Source organism: Cryptomeria japonica, chromosome 11 (assembly GCF_030272615.1).
Source record: "Cryptomeria japonica chromosome 11, Sugi_1.0, whole genome shotgun sequence".
Classification (NCBI taxonomy): Eukaryota; Viridiplantae; Streptophyta; class Pinopsida; order Cupressales; family Cupressaceae; genus Cryptomeria; species Cryptomeria japonica.
Window position 1 is genome coordinate 610,672,979 of NC_081415.1, and position 19,688 is coordinate 610,692,666.

The window sequence follows — 19,688 nt, forward strand, 5'->3', positions numbered from 1 at the left end:
ACCCGACAGATAGAATTGTGTTACTTGAAGTAACAAGGCAGTTGGCAGCATATGTGAAGGCATTCAAACACAGACATCAGAATGGAGTCCAGGTACCTATTATTTTGGGTAATTCAGTTGAGGTATGTCCTAATGTCTTAGCCATGGATGACGCAGAGAAGGAGTTAGCCTTGTATCCTTTTTCATCTTTTGCTTGGAGGAATAGTTTTGATCCACATGGACACTTAGAGGAGACGGTCGGTAGAAGATTTAGACATGAGTACCAGATTGAAGATTTTATGATGAATCTCCTAGATGATCTCGAAGTGAAACGAAAGATACATTCTAGATTGCCTTTGGATTTCATCAGGAAATGTAAGATTTACAGAGTAGCCGACCCAGCTCAGGACAACGGCAGGCACATCCAATCTTCATATGATAGAGAAAGCAAAACAATAAGTTTGAATTGGAATGAGCCCGAGGCCGTGGATTTAGATGATTTGATGGCACCAGTCTTGTCTTGTACTCGCAGATGGGTAGACGTTCAGCATCAGAAGTTGAGAGAACAAGGCATAGCTATGTCTTTTACTTTGGAAGAAAAGCCAGCCGAAGGTGGAGCCAGTGTTAGTGAAGGCAATCCTAATCCTAGGAATTCAGGCGAAGGTAACCTTCGATGTGCCAGTGAGGGCAATCTCCATTCGAGAGGTTCGAAGAGAAAGGAAAGATCAGAAAAGAAAGAGCCTTCCAAGAAAAAGCAAGGTGCCAACAAAGATCAAACACCAGGTACTTCTTCCAGGCCAGACGATAGAACAGTTCGAGTGGAAGAGTCCATGGAATCGATGGTACAGAATGACAGACAGGAAGAAGGACAGGCACAGCATGTTTCATCTGATGGATCTCTCCAAGACTATGATTTAGATAATGATAATGAAGTAACATCTCCTCCCAGACAAGAAGAAATAGTACATAAAGAAATTCAAGTTCAAGAGACAAGATCAAATATCCCAGATTGGTTGAAGGAAAGATTGACTAAGGTGATCGTAATTGAGGACGAGGACAGTGCAATTGATTTAGAGAGCCTCGTGGGACGTTCACATATGACAACAGAGAAAAAGAAGGCTACAAAGATGTCCAAGATGATTCGAGATGAGACTGGATCTAGAAAACTGCAGATAGCTACACCGGCAGCAGACAAATATGAGGGTGAGATCTTAGCAGAAGACTACCATATACAGACTATTGAGTTAGGACCATCCACAGCAGAGCAGACTTTAGATGATGCCACCGACACATTTGAGGCATTGAAGGACAAGTTTAGAGAAGAAGTGGAAAAGAATAGAAAGCTTGAGAAAGAGGTCGGTGCATGGAGGACATATTTCAGTCACATCAATGAACCTTTGGGACGTCAGGATCCAGTTAGATCACCATTGCAGGCATTGCCCCTTCAATCAATCAATGAAGCAGAAAGATTCAGGAATATGGTCCAGCGTACATGTAGTTGGATGGATAGATCTCATACGGTGGCCATAGAGTTTGTTACAAGGATGTCGAAGATCACCCATCAGGCTATCCAAGTTCTTGAGATTATTCACAGATTGATGGCAACAGTAGCTGCATTTGCCCATACCAAGGACGTTGTCATCCCTGTCTTGAAAGTTATAAGACACACATCCAGAAGAATTTTAGCACAGGAGAGGATCTTAGAAGGTGATTCTCACAGTTTGTTTCAGTGGTCAACCTTACTCCATATAAAGAGTGTTCTCTTTGAGGACATCAGTGTTAGATGTGGTCAAGTTGAGGAGGTGATCAATCCGATCCAGGACAGAGTATTTGAGGTACTTCGTACCATTCTTGGCAGAAGGATCGAGGTCGAGACAGATGTGGATTTACAAGAATTTGAGGATAGAATCAAGATCATCTTTCGCAAGGACGCAGATGTTACAGATGAGCAGTATGATCAGATGTATGCTACCATGCTCCTGATTGATAGAACAAAGGAACTTGAACCTACTTGGGACACAGCTCTTCTAGATGCATTTGATCAGATTATCCACTTAGAAGAGAGTATCAAGAATCTTCCCGAGATTCCAATCACAGAAATCGAAGGAATCGTGACAAAATTCATTGCATATGCTAAGAAAGAGAATTGGAAAGGGAATAAGATTCTAGATGAAAGGTTGTTACAGATGACATGACATCTTATTTCTCATTGGTTGATACCTCCTAGATTTTTGTGCCAAATTTAATATTTGGCTATGTATTTAATATTGTTCAGTAAAAAGGAGGTCATTTGTAACAAACCCTAATTAGGGTTTAGGTGTCATGATCTTGTCCATTGATTTACTTTCAATCTGGACCTTTCATTGTAACTGGGGATGCTATTTATACCCCCATTTTTCATTTCATTTGGTAATAGATAAATAGTGAAGAAGTGTGAGAGATAATAGTTGATGTAATAGAGAGATTAGAGTTAGAAGCAATTTTTATTTTGTAGCAAGATTGAGTCTTGAAGAGAGAAATTCAAGCAATTGTTGTACATGATGACTTGGAAATCAATAAAATATTGAAGTTATGGTGTTTTGTTGCAAGTTTCTTGAGTTATCTTCATGGTTGTTGGATGTACTTGAATCACGCTCAATCGAAGTAGTTTGTTAATTTGAAAGACTAAGTGTGAGGTTTGATATTTGGTAGGATTCGCAATCCAAACCACTAGCTTCTTGCTGATTGTAGGAACGCCTTGCGTGGTCGACTGGAAAACATTTTGAGTCCTTAATCTTCAAGCATTTTCGCATCTAGGATATGTACCTTCGTAGTAGTGTCCTTGGTCTTTGATGCATTGAATACCATTATTACCTTAGAAGATCGCACTAATTTCAATTGAGTTGTTATCTTATGGCAAAATTGAAGTTGGTTGAGTCTTGCCAAATCTCATTCATGCTAAGTCATTCATAGGGTTAGGCTAGATTAGACCTCTTAAACCCTGTCCTTTTTCCATTTTTTTGAAAGTTCCTTTTAGTTTAGTAAAATCTTCGAGCTTTTGAATACGTAAGACGCCTTAGAGGAAACAGCAAATCACATCATACCACTAAAAACCTTGTCCACACGTGGAGACCCCACTAAAAGAACCTTGGAGTCCATCTAACTGATCCTTTTTGCAGATCTTCAGCAGTTAGAGACTATTTTCTCAAGAGAGGATAAGATGCCTGTCGGTATTTTATTCTGTGTATGATTGTGTACAAAATACACGTCAACACTACCCCAGCTATCCATTGGTGGAATTTTCTAGAGAAGACATGTGTCAAAGCTAATACAGTGCGAAAACACGCAATGGATTTCAAAGAATTGATTGATTGAACAGAATGAGCAAAACGCTCATAAATAATACAAGCTATTTACAAGAATAGCAAGTTTCTAAAAGAAACTGCTGAGAAGATCGAAGACGATCTTTCTAAAATAGAATATACACTGAATGAGCATTAATACTAAAATTAACATATTTTAATATTCTATTACCCTCCCTTAATGCTCAATCTATTAACTACACCTATAGACCCCCTGAATTTTACAAATTTATCAGGACCAAGGGGCTTGGTGAATATGTCTGCTGGCTGCTCCGAGGTAGGAACATACAGCAACTGGATGGATCCGTCTTCAACCAGCTGTCGAATATAGTGACAATGCGTTTCCACATGCTTGGTTCTTTCATGGAAGACTGGATTCTTGGCGAGTTTGAGCACTCCCTGATTATCACAGAACAAGGGAGTAGGACCTGCCTGGGAGACATGCATATCCGCAAGCATTCGCCGAAGCCAAACCGCCTCACAAGATGCCTTAACTGCTCCCCGATACTCTGCTTCCGTCGAGGAGAGAGCCACTGCCTGCTGCTTCTTACTAGTCCATGTGACAGCACCAGATCCCAAACTAAACACATACCCTGCTGTAGACTTACGGTCATCAATCGAACCTGCCCAGTCAGAATCTGTGTAACCACTGAGTATAGGATCAGAACTCCGAGTGTACAGAAGTCCATAATCAGAAGTGCCACTCACATAACGCAGCACACGCTTCGCTGCTAACCAATGATCAGCCTTGGGAGCTGTCATGAAGCGTGAAATGTAGCTCACTGCAAAACTGATGTCAGGTCTAGTAGCAGTAAGATAGATGAGACTGCCCACTAGTTGCCTGAACAGAGATTCATCCACAACTGGTGAGGATGACTGAGCTGAAAGTTTGAGCCCGGGTTCCATAGGAGTAGAGGCAGGTTTGCAATCCTGCATTCTGAACCTGTCCACAAGACTTCTGGCATACTTGGACTGAGAGAGAAAGATACTGGTCTCAGTCTGCCAAACTTCAACTCCTAAGCAGTAATGTAGAAGTCCCAAATCTGTCATATCAAAAGTGCGGCACAAATCCTGTTTGATCCCAGTGATCAAATGTGCTGAACTGCCAGTAATGATTAAGTCATCCACATAGACAACTACAAACAGAATATCATTACTAGTATGCTTGATATACAGGTTTGCATCAGATGGACTCCGCTGAAAGCCATGATCTGTCAGGTACTTATCAATTTTCATGTACCAAGCCCGAGGAGCTTGTTTCAGACCATAGAGTGCTTTGACTAGTCTACAGACCTTCTGTTCTTGACCAGCAACCTTGAATCCTGGGGGTTGCGTCATGTAGACTTCTTCCTGTAAGTCACCATTCAAAAAGGCACTCTTTACGTCCATTTGATGGACTTTCCAACTGAACTGGGCTGCTAAGGCAAGAACGAGCCGTATGGTACTCATTTTGGCTGTAGGAGCAAAAGTCTCCTCGTAGTCAATGCCTTCTTTCTGTGAGAACCCACGAGCAACAAGACGAGCCTTATACTTGTCTAGGGTTCCATCAGCTTTGTATTTTACTTTGTACACCCATTTGCAGCTAATGGGCTTCTTCCCTGAAGGAAGATCAGAAAGGGCCCAAGTGTGATTCTTCTGAAGACTCTGGAACTCAGCTTCCATAGCCTGTTCCCACTCAGGTATACCTTTAGCCTCTGAATATGTCTGAGGTTCAAAAACACTGTGTATGTTAGCCATGAGAGCAAAATTGACTGTATGCTGCTGTTTGCTCTTATTACGGGAGGTTCTACCCTCAATGAGCTCAGTATCCCTGAGATCACCAATAGTCTTGGCCCACCATTTAGGCCGGAGAGTAGAAGTGCTAACATCTGGAGGAGCTGGAAGAGGCTCAGGATCAGGAACAGGAGCAGCAAGAGGAGGATTATTCTCCGGAGGGAACTCAGGTAGTGCATCATCGAAAATAGATTCTGCATCATCCCTCCCATCAGGCGAACCTAATGGAATAAGAACACTGTGAGGCTGACCATCAGAAATCTGCTCAGAAGAAGGGGACTGAAAAAATCCACTGTCTTCATCAAATACAACATCACGACTGAAGATAAGACGTTCAGTGTCTATATCTATCAGTCTGTAGGCCTTATGGTGATCACTGTATCCTGTCATCATAAGTTTCTGGCTTTTGGAATCCAACTTGGAGCGCTTAGCATCTGGAATCCAAACATAGGCAACAGAGCCAAAAACCTTCAGGTGGCTGATCTGAGGCTTCCGACCAGACCAAACCTCTTCTGGAGTCTTCCCCTTAACAGCCTGAGTAGGAGAACGGTTAAGAAGGTAGACAGCAGTAAATACTGCTTCAGCCCAATACTTATTCGCAACACTCCTGTGTTGTAACATAGAACGAGCCATCTCAACAACCGTACGATTGCGACGCTCGACAACACTGTTTTGCTGAGGAGTGTAGGGTGTAGTCAACTGGCGTTTGATGCCATGGGTATCACAGAAGTTGGAGAATGCAGAAGAACAAAATTCCCCCCCGTTATCTGTCCTAAGAGTAATGATACTTTGTCCAGACTCTTTTTCAACAAAGGACTTAAACTTCTGAAAGATACTAAATACATCTGATTTATGTTTAAGAAAGTACACCCACATCTTTCTACTGAAATCATCTACAATAAGCAAAAAATATTTGCAACCAGTAACAGAAGATGTATTCATAGGACCACAAATATCAGCATGAAGTAATTGAAGTACCTTAGATGCGCGCCAAGACTTTCCATGTGGGAATGAAGTTCGATGCTGTTTGCCAGCTTGATAGGCGCCGCATACTCCAAGATGCTGAGTCTGAATATCAGGTAACCCTGAAACAAGTCCCTCCCGAGACAGCTGAGAGAGATACTGAATGTTGAGATGTCCATATCGCTGATGCCACAAAGTGCTAAGAGGAGAAACACGAGCTGCCAGAGCCACTTCAGGAGAATCACCAGTGTCAAGGAGCCTATATAGGCCATGATCCTCTAGACCAACAGCAACAGTAAGACGAGTCTCCCGATCAATGATGGAGCACTTGTGAGCACTGAACACCACATCTAGTTGAGGAGAATTCCTCATAATCTGGCTGACAGAAAGCAGATTAAGTTCCATTCCAGGAACATAATACACATTCAGAAAAAGAAGAGTCCTGCCACCAGACTGTATCTGAACAGTGCCTCTGCCAACAACTGTATACTCCTCACCTCCGCCAAATACAACGGAATCACTGAAAGGTGAGAAGTCTGTAAACCAGTCACGCCGATGAGAAAAGTGACGTGATGCACCAGAATCGATGTACCAAGCAGAAGACCTGGCATGATCTGAAGACCTCTTAGCCATAAAAGCATAAAAGGCGGACTCCTTCTGCTCGGAATGTTCTGCAACATGCGCCTTCTGGTGTGACCCTCCCTGCTTCTTTTGTTCAGAAGCGAGCCTCTGACGGCAATCTTTCTTCATATGGCCGTACTTGTGACAGTAATTGCACTGCACATTTTTCTTCTTAGCTCCATCCTGTGTCTGAGAAGAGCCTTTCTGCTGAGAAGACTGAGAGGACTGAAATTTGCCTTTATCCTTCTGAAAGGATTGAGCTGTGAAGGCATTTTCCGAGGAGGCTGATGTAGTACCACTACCAAATTGCTGTTTCCAGCGATCCTGCTGTAGAAGTTTGGTGCACAGTTCTGAAAACTTCAGATCAACATTAGTGGAAGTAATATTGAGGGTTTCAATGAAGTGTTCATACGATTTCGGAAGACTTTTCAAAGTGATTACAACCATGTCTTCTTCCTCCATAGTCCGACCAATAGCTTCGAGTTGATCTCGAATGTCCTTAATCCTCGTGAGGTGCTCCTATAAGGACATACGTTCGTCCATCATAATGGAGAACAACTGATTCTTCAGAAAGAATGCTCGGCTCTTGTCGGATGTCTCATGCAATTCCTTCAGATGCTTCCAGATGTCAGAAGCTGTCTTGCCGGAAGGAATCTGCGGTAACTGATCATCAGTTACTGAGAGTTTGAGAAGCATGACTGCCTCCCGATTGCGTTCATCAAACTTATCTTGATCTGCACCAGGTGTACCAGGACTGAGTTCTTTGCCCAAAACAAGCTGGTCAAGACGCCTATATTCAAAAATGGTCAACATACGCTGCTTCCAGATGTTGTAGTTATGACCATTAAAGCGTTGACTGCCTTCGAGCATCAGATTGGTGAGAGAAGCCATTTGCACGGTTCCCAAGAAAAATTCCTGGCTGACCCAGAAAAATCCAAGGACAACCCAGAAAAGCGTGCAAAAAACCCAGAAGGATTCTCCTGTCAGAATCTGGATTCGCGGGCTCGAAAATCGAGGCACGAAAATCGAGGCACCCAGAAAAATTGAACAACAACCCAGATTAGGTTTCGAAAAACCCACCAAGAATCTGTAAGAAAAAAATATTTTCGATAAAAAAATGGAGGTAAACACCTCAGTCGAAAAATGCAGAATCCGTGGGCGCCATTGTTTTCTCAGATACAGTGACAAGTTGCAGGTGACTGAAGAAACCTTGGCCCGGAGAAGGAAGGCACAGTCGCGTCACCCGAACCGAGCCCAGAGTTGAAGTCGCGACGCTGTGTGTAGAGAGTTTCAGGTCGCGATCAACGCCGAAGACAAGTCGCAGGTGCCAAAGTGACGCAGGTCGCGACGCCGGAGGTCACGAACAGTGGAGGTTGCAGGGCAGATCGACGCCGAAAATAGAACACGACGCCGGGAATAGGTTACGAACCACGAACCGAACACAAATCGCGAAAAAACGCGACACCCCTGCAGCTCGCGCCAAAAAAACGATCCCGCCCAGAAGCCAAAAAAAAAAAAAATTTCCAAAATAATTTCGAAAATTTCCACTAATTGGAAATTAGGATTAAAAAATTTTCGAAAAAATCCCTGTAGCTCTGATACCATAATACAGTGCGAAAACACGCAATGGATTTCAAAGAATTGATTGATTGAACAGAATGAGCAAAACGCTCATAAATAATACAAGCTATTTACAAGAATAGCAAGTTTCTAAAAGAAACTGCTGAGAAGATCGAAGACGATCTTTCTAAAATAGAATATACACTGAATGAGCATTAATACTAAAATTAACATATTTTAATATTCTATTAAAAGCAATACAATTATTTCATTGGTCAAGCATTAAATGTTATGTAATGGTTGTAACAAACCCTAATTAGGGTTTTCATTGTTGAATCTTGGCCATTGATCTCGAATTGATCTAGGCCATCGAATTGTATTGTGGGCACTATATAAGCCCTGGCATTTCATTTGTAAAAGCTAATTAGCAATAGTTAGATAATAGTTAGAGAGTTGAAAATAGTTAGAATAGTTAGAGAATAGTTGGAAGCAATTAGAGTAGAGTAGAGAGAGAAGGCAAAGATTGTTGCCAAGATGTTGTTGTAAAAGACTTGTAACTTCATTGAAGAAATGGTGAAATTTATGGGTCGATTCGACAATTTGCATGGTCTTTATACTTCTCATATTTGATTTCATGTTATTAGATGAGTGGAAGAAATGTGCTTGATTGATGATGGAATTCGTATATCCATACTACTAGCAGTTTGTTGATTGCAGACTTGCCTTGCGTAGTCAACTGGAATCATTCAGCTTAAGCTTAACTTCAATTGTCGCTTCTTCATTGATATGCATCAACCTGATGGTGTCTCTGCCTGCAGTGATGATTTAAACATCATAAAGCTTCCCTTCGAAGATCGCACTAGCCTTGGGGAGATGGTCCTGCGATGTCAAAACAAGACCTAGTTAGAATTTCATCAAAGATCAATCATTGCTCCTACATTCTTAGTATTAGGATTAGATCCTCTCCTCGCCCTCCTCTTTTTTTTCTTTTTTTCAAGTCAAAGTTAGTAAAATCCTATGTCCAGCAATATTCAAAGCAAATCAGAAGTTCAGGCATCAAAATGTAAGTCCCCTTGTGATTCCAGCAAATCACATCATACCATAAAGAGCTTATCCACACGTAGAGACCCTACATACAAGAACCTTGGAGTCATCATGATTGATCCTTTTTCGCGATATCTTCAGCAATCAAAGGCTTTATTCAAGAGAGGATAAGGTACCCTTAGGTATTTTATTCTGTGTTTGATAGTGTACAAAATACACGTCAACACAACCATCATGGCATATCCATAGATATCACCTCACGTGACATCCACCATTATGGTTTATTCATAGATATTGCCTCACGTGATATCAACCATTATTGTGAGATCATCACCTCACAATAATGGTGAGATGTACAAGTGTTCATCATTGTGAGATCGTCACCTCACAATGATATTCACCATGGCTCATCCAAAGGGTAAACACACAAGTACAAGAAAATCATCACTTGACTCTCTCACGTGATGTTTGTCATGGCGTCACACGCATGACATCCACCATGAACCATATCAAAGGGTGTAGATAAGGGCTTTCACCTTACGTCTCTCTCAAAGAGAAATGCAATCACAAGAGTTTACACTTTAAAACATCTTTTGAAAAGAAGAATACATTAGTGAATGGAATGCCTTTCCACCATAGCATACATTTCCACCATGTCTTTAGAAAGCCTTTCACATCATATCTTAGGTGAATAGCATACCTTTCCACCATGTCTCTAACATAGTGATACTTGATCTCCACATGATTAGACCTTTCATGAAACACAAGGTTGGAGTCTGCATCACTCTTGGTGTATTCCAAGCTCACCAAGTATTCATCTATCCAGGAATATCATGACCTAGGAATCAACATAAAGGCCATGGGACTCCATCCCATGAATCATAGTCCTTTGACTGATCACTAGAGAAACCATCTTGACACGGTCCACTCCCTCTGAACCAATATGACCAAGATCCTCCGATATCAATCGAAGCACATCCTCTTAGCTGCTCCCTCTATCACGGAAGCATCCCCTACTCACATGGTCCCAATCATGGAAGATATCTCGCTTCAGGAGACTCTCATCATCTAATATGATCCTCATACGACTGGAAGTGCTAGATCCAAAACCACCATGGATCTACTGTCATAAGATTGAGCCCTCGGAAGGAATATGATCATCTTGAGATTTAGAACAAAATCCCCTTTCAGTATGCTCCCTCTCACTGAGAGAGCCCTCTTGTCTCAACTTGGCTTTGTAACCCTAGATGCTATCATTACCAGCACAAATGCCTCTATAACTTTCACAAGTGAACTGTTGCACCTCTGCAAGTAGATATTTGTTTTATAAAAAAAAAATGGAAATGCAAAATCTGAGAATCTCCACTAAAGTCCTCTACATATTCCTCTTGAATTTCAATCTCTTCATCACAAATAGAACTTCAAAACTCTATAGCTTGAAAAAGCAACAGACTGTGATTCTAAAGATGTCCTAAATGTAAGGGACAAATTTCTCATAGTAAATTGAAGAAATTTAAAACACAAGATATCCAAATGCATCTTGTTGTAAGAGAACATCTGCTGACAAAGTTGTTTCACAAATAACACGCATAATGTTATTGCATGAATTAAAAAAAAAAGTAAATATTAAATTCATGAACATTATTCAACCAAAAAGAAAACTTATCTCTTTCAAATCAAAATATGAATCAATCTGAATCCTTTTGTGGAATAGTCTCACCAACATCCCCAATGGAAGCTTGAGGCATAGTCCTGGTTGGACATTTCATTGCGTGGTGAATATTTGTCACATCTAAAGCATTGGATTTCATAAATGTCCTTCCTTCTTTTGTGTGTAGGAGCACCATTTGATTCCTTATCTTTCTTTCTTTTGGAGTGTCCTTTCTTACCCTTCTTCTTTGAGGAGTGCATGGCAAGAACATGAATGTATTCATTTGTGGAGCTTTGGCCAATACCTCTTGTAGCCAATCTTGACTCTTCTTTAATGCAGTTTTTCTTCAATCGATCAAACTTAGGGAATTTTGATTTTGCGCTTATCCCTTGAATAAATGACTCCCATGATGAAGGAAGACCATTAAGAGCCAACATGGTTAATTCTTTGTTATTTATGGTGTGTCCAATGGTGGAGAATTGATCTCTCAATTTGGTAATCCTCATGAAGGACATGATGGATTCTCCTTTCGTCATCTTGATGTGGTGAAGTTGTTGCTTCAGTGCAAGAGCTTGACTCGTGTTGTTGATCTCATACATCTCCTCTAATGTTTTGAACATGTCACATGCCTTCGTCATCTTGGAGATGATTGGCAGAATGTGATCTTTCACGGAGTCATCCAACACTTTCATTGCTTTGTTGTTCTTTCTTTCCATTGAGGCTTCCGATCCTCTTCCTTTGGTTCCAGTACCGCATCCTTCACGAATTCGTCTAATTCGTTTTCCCCCACAGCAAGCATTATTCTAAACTTCCAAGATATGAAGTTTAATGCTCCTTCAAGTTTGTCCTCAACTCTAATTCCATTCACCATCTTGACGTTGATAGAAATAGATGAACTTGAAGACAATAATAGAAGATAATCTTGCTTATATGAATCTGATCTGATCTTTGCTCAATCCTGCTCTGATACCATGTTAAATTTTGATCAGATTTGAGTATGCAGGGAATTTTAAATTTTATTTGTACTGTGTTCTCAATTTGATATTAATATATGATTGGTCTGAATATATCTTTGTTCTTGTCGCAGATTATATATTCAACCTGTCTGTGATATATGAATATGGATATCGATTTTCAGTAAGTGTTTGCACGATATCCAGAAGTATGTCGATACAATCTGATGTGATTCCTATGTTGATCTGCCGATTCACCGTATGCAGAAGCATATTTCTAGTTGATCAATCAAGGTATCTGTTATGCATAATTCGAGATGTTGCTCCTTCGATATGCTATCGAACCAACCAATACAATATGCGTTTGGCACGATATGCAGAAAAGTATTCTTCGATACTTATCTATCACCTACAGTTGTCTATCACCAAATGCTCTATGCTCGATCTGAAACAATAAATATGATTTTCTGATATCTATAAACAGTCTGCTTGACACCATCTGTGATTCTTATCACTCCGTTGGTCAACAATGAAGGCGAGACCGATTATATGAATGCCCCGAAGAGAGTCGACTATCCTCAGGAGGATGCGACTGTAGTTAAGAGTCGCAACCTTCCAATAGGGTGACAGAATATATTAATCATTAGTTTGTTATGCATTAACTATTGCTAACTAATGATCAATCGGATAAACCGATTTAACACAGTATTGTTTGTTTGTTAATTCCTTACTAAGCATACACATCGGTTAAGGTATCGCTGTGGTTAATCATGAATAATCAAAATACAAAATGTGTAAGGCCGATAGGCCATTCACACATTTTGTTCTGCAGAATCTGTTAGAAGGAGACCGACTGACACTGTATAACTAACAGTTTCTTATTCCAGTTTGGAAGAGCTCAAGGAGAGCAAGCCGAAGGCCCAATATCGTGTGCATGAAGCCAAGGATTATTCACATCAGACACAGCACTATATACATTGCATCATATCATTTTTGCAGATCTGAAACACCAATAACCAATTGTGCATACTATATATTCCAAATCAGATACAGCCATTCATATTGACATTGGCAATATCGACTTCTAGTCCATTGCATATTTATATTGTTTTATTTGAAACAGCAAGTAATTGCGCACTTAGTGCATATTGATATCAATTCACTTAAGCATAATCTTAATTGTATAAATCAGAGACAGCCAATGGCTTGATCATTATCATCTATCATATAATTACATTCTTATTTCCAAATACATAAGTTTATTATAAGAATCAGACATTAATTGTCCTAAAATGCATGTTATGTTCAATAAGGAACATTACAAGTGATATTAGAGCATTACATTTTATGATTATATTACATTGTTCTAAAACTAAACATAACAGTGGTATCAGAACATTACATTTTGTGGTTATATTACATTATACCTAAAACAGGACATTATAGTGTGTATGTGTATATATGTATGTATATGTACATATATATGTATCTGTGTGTGTATGAATTAAAACATACATATATATACATATATACACATACAAATATATATACATATATACATACATATATGTGTTTATATGGAGAAATACAATGGTATTTGATGAAATTCCGGTTCATACTTTTTGAAGTTTGTTGATTGTAAGCTACAATGCAAAGTTAGCCTAAACCTTGTCAAGCACTAGTTCGATTGTGGATAGTTACTTAAACTATGCCAATATTGGGTGTTTGAATGAATGTTCATCATATGAAAACCCTTTGTTATCCTTTACAGATTGCATCAATTTTGTATAGTTGTTTCTGCATGGCGAAGCAAGGCTTGATTATGGAATCCATCTATCAAAGCATCATCCTTTATTGTCATTGTTCTTAGGTTTAGATTAGATTTCCTAACCCTTCATCTCTTTTATCCTTTATTTTCTAAACGAGTTAGTAAGTTTCCATGTAATGTCCCTACTATTTAGAGATCATTAACCTGCAGAACAGATTGTTAGAACATAACAAACATATAACTATATATATAAGTAATTTAAATTGCAATCTAACTTCAATGCTTATTTAACATAATCATAATTTTTATCTAATAAAAAGGATACGAATGCCATACAAAGTATGTCCTTAGGTGGCCATGAGGCTCACCTTCTTGGAACCCCTTGGTTCCAAGATGTCCTTAGGCGGCCGTGAAGCTCGCCGTCTTGGAACCCCTTGGTTCCAAGCCCTCCAGAAAATCGAAGATGAGTTCGAATCCTGTCTTGGGTGTAACCTCTTACACCCAAGCCCTCTGAAGACCCTTGTCTATTCCTTGCCTTGGGTGATGCCTTCATCATCCAAGTCCTCAAAGGGGATCGGCCCGACCTTGAGTCCTGTCTTGGGTATAACCTCTTATACCCAAGCCAGCCAAGGAAGACCCTTGCCTTACCTTGTCTTGGGTGATGCCTCCATCATCCAAGTCCTCAAGGGGAATTGACCAGATTCTTCTCTTCTTGATTGAGTTTTAGTCAACCAAGCCATACGTTTGCATAATAGTTTCAGTTCATAAACTATCCCTTGTGTTAACATGAATTCTTAATGTATTCTTAATTAACATAGATATATATAATCTTCCATCTTTTACATATGCATTACATCTCTTAACATACCTTTGTCTTCCTAATCTTTCTTAATACGCAAACTTATGTATACAACAATTAACAAATTATATCTTTTACCTATGTTTAGTGACTAGTGAATGCTACACATTAATTAATATATATACATTCACTAGACTACGATTAATATCACATATTAATGAGCATTACACATTACCAATATGTATGAACATTACACATTAATTAATGAACATTACATTTATTAATTTATATCCCTACTATTCATTGATACGTATACTCGTTAGCGTATGTTAATACAAATTCATTAACATACGGTTTATACTTATTCCTTAATATCTGTAAACCATTCATTAATATGTTCATTTAAAGTATCCATTATCATAACATTACATATACATTAATTACATTCATTAACCTTAACTTCTTTCATTACCTATCTATTATAATCAATATCTATATTTATAATCATTATGTTACTCCTTGTTTGATTGAATATATATTCACTAGATTACAATTAACATCACCTATTAACGAACCTCACACATTACTCAGTAGCTAATATTAATGAGTTTCACACATTATTATGATAATGACATTACATATTAAATAATATACTTATATTATTTAATATAAATAATACCTTGTATCACTTATATTATTTAATAATAAACCTTGTATCTTACCTTACCTCCGCAGACCGCTCTCCCTTACCTTTTCTCCACCATCCGCCCTCCTCCCCTTTTTTCCCTTATTTCCTTTCCTTTATATCTCTCAATTTGAGGGAGAGATCACACCTCTTCATCATGTATGCCCTTTGGCAAGAGACACACCCTTTCACCATTATCACCCTTTGAAAGAGTGCAACTCTTCATTATTTCTACCATTTGAAAGGGACACAACCTTTCATAATCAAATCTGCACTTATTATTTAAATCAGATCTGCACTTCTCCTTACCAAATTATCCCCCCCTCAAATGAGGTTTTCTTCTCCCTTTTATATATCATTGTTGAGGGAGTCACAACTTTTCCTTTCATGTCTTTTGACTTTTCATTAACTTAATTAATTTTTAATTAGTCATATTTAATTATATCATTTTATATTTTAATTTTATTATTATCATTTATTATTAAATTCTATTTCAAAGTGGGGATATTATTATAATTTATTATTAAATTCTATTTCAAAGTGGGGATATTATTATCATTTATTATTAAATTCTATTTCAAAGTGGGAATATTATTATCATTTATTATTAAATTCTATTTCAAAGTGGGGTTATTACATTCCACATTCCAGCTATGTTCATAAACATAAGTCCCTTTGAGATTCTAGCAATATAACATCATACATCACTAAGTCTATCTCGGATTCTCGAGCATAAAGTCGATTGTTCCCATTGTAAACCTTGGTGTTGTCTCATTTGATCATATTCTTTAGCATATGAGGTTTCTTTGTTCATGAAAGGATAGAATACTTGTATTTTATTCTGTGTTCAAGGTGTCCTAAAAAACAAATCAACAAAAGGGAAGGTTGTTATAATACCAAAAACTTGCACAAGCCTTATCTGCTTCTTTATGCACCTCGGTATTACACCTAGTAGCTTCCAATGAAGGTTGTGATCCTAGTACATTTCTAGGCACAAAAAACCCTTGTGACTACACTTTGCTCGAAGTGGATGAGGAGGATGGAACACATATATACACGGACAACAACTAAAGCCCACAATGCCTTGTATATCCACATCAAATTCTCTTGATAAATTAGGAAGAATGGCTTCTTGTATGGCTGCTTGTGCCTTTGCCCCCTCCAATTTCTTTTCATCTAGTGCTGCAAGAAGAGCTATCATCTCTCATTTCACCTCTTCAGGGACTAATTCACATGGCTTGGCATCACGACAAGGAATGTCTGCAAGATGGTATTTGAAGCGATTGATGCTTCCACTAAGCCTCTTCGTGCATCAAGTACAATTAACAATCCCTTGTACCGGTCCCATTATGCCATATTTCCAAGTGGGATCACAGCTAGCATTGGGTCTCCTTCCAATGGGCTGAATTGCACTTGCTAAGATCTAAACCAAATGCAACATTGGATGTCATCATGATCATGTATTAACCTACAATATTAATAGCAAGAAAAAATAATGACCAAAAAAATATAACAATTTGAAGTTGAACATGATTTTTTTCTTAAATCATGCCAAATTTTAAAAAATTTAACTGAAATATGTTTAATGGTAATAAAATTAATGAATTTGATAAAATATGATAATATCATCTCTTAAAGTTAACCTAAAATATAAACTGGAACCCTATTAAAAAAAAAATTTAAAATTTAAAAAATGGAAAAAATCAGCGTAAATCATTTTTTATTTGATTAATCCCAAAAAAATTGACAAATAGAATCAATTCAATTCAATCATTTTGATTTAACATTAAAATTTATAGAATATAAATCATTCATAAATTTAGATGTTTAGAAAAAAAAAAAGGGGGGGAAAAAAAAAGTTAAACTAACTTGTTGCAATCCAAAATTCTGGAATTTCTTCTTCAAAATGCTTAAAAAATCTTCCCAATCTGCTATCAAAATAGCGCTTGCTGCTGTCTCAATTAATTGTGTTTCATGAAGGGGCTGCAAGGTTAAATAGATGATCTGCATCAAAAGCACATCTAAACCCATGTTTGACCTCCTAGACACATTTGAACCTACATTTAACCTCCCAAACGCGTTTATAAAGTATTTTTTCCCTGTCGGCACGATTAACTCACTTTTTTCCTCGTCACTGTGTTTTTAACCCAAATTTTAACCTTGTAAGATCTTTAATCCATGTTACAATTTGTCTCCACATAGTCACCTAAAACCTTGCAAGTTTCTTGCAATGAACCAAAAAGTTCTCGAACAAAAATCGGCGATGAATGATTACTTAGTTGGCCTAGTGGTGGAGAACTTGTGCTCTTGAAAGAGAGGTCACATGTTCAAATCCCATTGGGGGTAAGGTATGTAATTGTATGCCTCATTTGTAGCATAGTTAGGTGCCTCTCGCAAGGAGTACGAGGTAGTCCCATATTGCTATAAGCCATTTGTAGACCCATATATACAAACCACCCCGCAACATGGACTATAAAAGAATCTTTCTTTCTTTCTTTCTTTCTTTCGCACGGCTGAAAAAACCCTTAGGTACTCAACAAATCGACGAGTATTCACAAGGCTTTCTATCCATGGATGAGACAACTTCAATGCCTATTTTTGCATCATTACTTTTGCAGATTCTCCAAGTTCCCCATCCTATAGGATTAACGGCATTCAAAGGTTCAAAATATATCACCCATATGAAACTTATGAAATTCATTATCAAAGAAATATTGTTGAATGCTCTGTCCCCTCCATTCCACAAATTTCATCTCTAACAAAGATTTTGATCAGAAATGAGTACCTCTATGTGATCATTGCTTGATGTGCAAGTTGCAATATACTGATTTCATCATGAACAAGAAATGAATTTCAGCATAACTTCCTCAGGTTTAAGGTCTTACTAGTAATATCTTTGGCTTTTTGAGGAATAGCTATGTATAAGCATAATGACTTTTTCATATTAGATTATTTCACAAATATATGCACCTTACATTAAATTACAAAGGATACTGTACACATTCAATACTTTAAGTTCCAATGATGTTTTCTATAAATTATTTTTCGTATCAGAGGTAACAAAAAGCCAGAATGCAAAAACAAAAAATTAGTAAGGCGACTTGTGAGATTAAAATTAAATAGTATTGCATCTGCATTAGAGACTCAAAATCTCTTTGATGAAAAGAAATGGACTTCAGAAAAAAAAATGACATTTTTCATTCAGAGCTCTGATAGACCTTACTTCTTGATTTGAATCTAGCTCATAGCCGTTCTTTGCTGCCAAAGCTTTGGCAATTCCTACTGATTCCTGGTAAATAGCAAAAGAGGTGTACACAAGGGCAGAATACTTATCTTGATAATACAGAATCAAAGAAATGAAGTAACAAAATCATTTAACAAAAGGTAAATGTGAAAATAACCCATGTGTTTTCACTTACCAAGATTGCCACACCAGTAATAAGAAAGGCTGTTGGGAGTAACCCCTTTATATGATTGAAACACTTTGGAACTGAGAAGCTTGGAAGACCCTGAGGAATTTCACCCACCTAAGTTCAAAAAGAACATTGCAATTCATCAATTTGATATTTGTCCATCAGAATTTGTTAAAAGGTTAAGTACATCAAAATTAGATGCACTATCATCAACATATCTCATGCAATTACTTCTATAAAATAAGCATTGTTAAAAATAGGGGACAAGAACTACTTAAGTCAATCATGCAGTGAAGAGCAATTTTATAAAAGCATACATATAATCTTTCATGTCATTAAGATGCAAAGTCAGTAACTTTAATCAGATTGATCCTACTCTGGCAATGCAATAGTAACATTAACCAATATGACCATGAAATTTGTCCTATGGATTCTCAGAAAAATATAAAACTGTAAAACTATTCTGCTTAAATAAGTAAAAAGAAATTGTACTTCGATGTCTTTTAGAGGCCTATGTTTACTTCTCCTATAAATGTGCAATTAATAACGTAGAGTAAACAGAAACAATTTGTACCTTCAATGCCACAAGATTTATGAATAACTGAAGTAAGAACCTTGTTCATTGACTCTACATGACCATTTTCTCGTGTAGTATGCACTAGAGAGGGTATGGAAGATTCAACTTTTCAACGAAGAATCCTCCATATTTTCGGCAAGATGTTTGTTGGAAATTTTCAAACCTTCCTATAATACAGATGCAAAAGCATATGGATTTCAAAGAATCGATGTTGTTCAATTAATCAACGAGACAAAGCTCCTTTAAATAGAGTTACAAAGATGATGTTTCTAAAAAAAACAATCATTAACTAGAGGTGAAATTAGAAACAACTTAAATGACCATTAATAACACAAAGAGAAAGATATTATTCTAATACCCTCCCTTAATGGTCATCGTTCTAACTACCAAGAGAAATAATAGAGAAGGTTGCCCCCTTCTTTTCAGAACACGCTGCAACAGAAGACAAGAGCCTACCACTAACTCTGCCGCTTGAGATGAGTCTGCCACCAACCCTCTCAGAAACTGTAGAACACTTGGAGATACCCAAAACAACACCAACCGTCCAACCTGATGTTGGAG

The 19,688-nt window shown here is 38.0% G+C and overlaps 1 protein-coding gene across 1 annotated transcript in view; it reads right to left on the reverse strand.

Moving 5' to 3' along the window:
• The window catches only part of LOC131046252 (sulfate transporter 4.1, chloroplastic), a 230,444-nt gene that overhangs the window by 162,228 nt on the left and 48,528 nt on the right, over positions 1–19,688 (reverse strand). Inside the window, exons 7-8 of the mRNA XM_057979938.2 lie at positions 18,557–18,664; positions 18,361–18,426 (exon numbers count right to left, since the gene is read on the reverse strand). Of these exons, the coding sequence (XP_057835921.1) occupies positions 18,361–18,426; positions 18,557–18,664 (174 nt within the window). The remainder of the gene's footprint in view (positions 1–18,360; positions 18,427–18,556; positions 18,665–19,688) is intronic.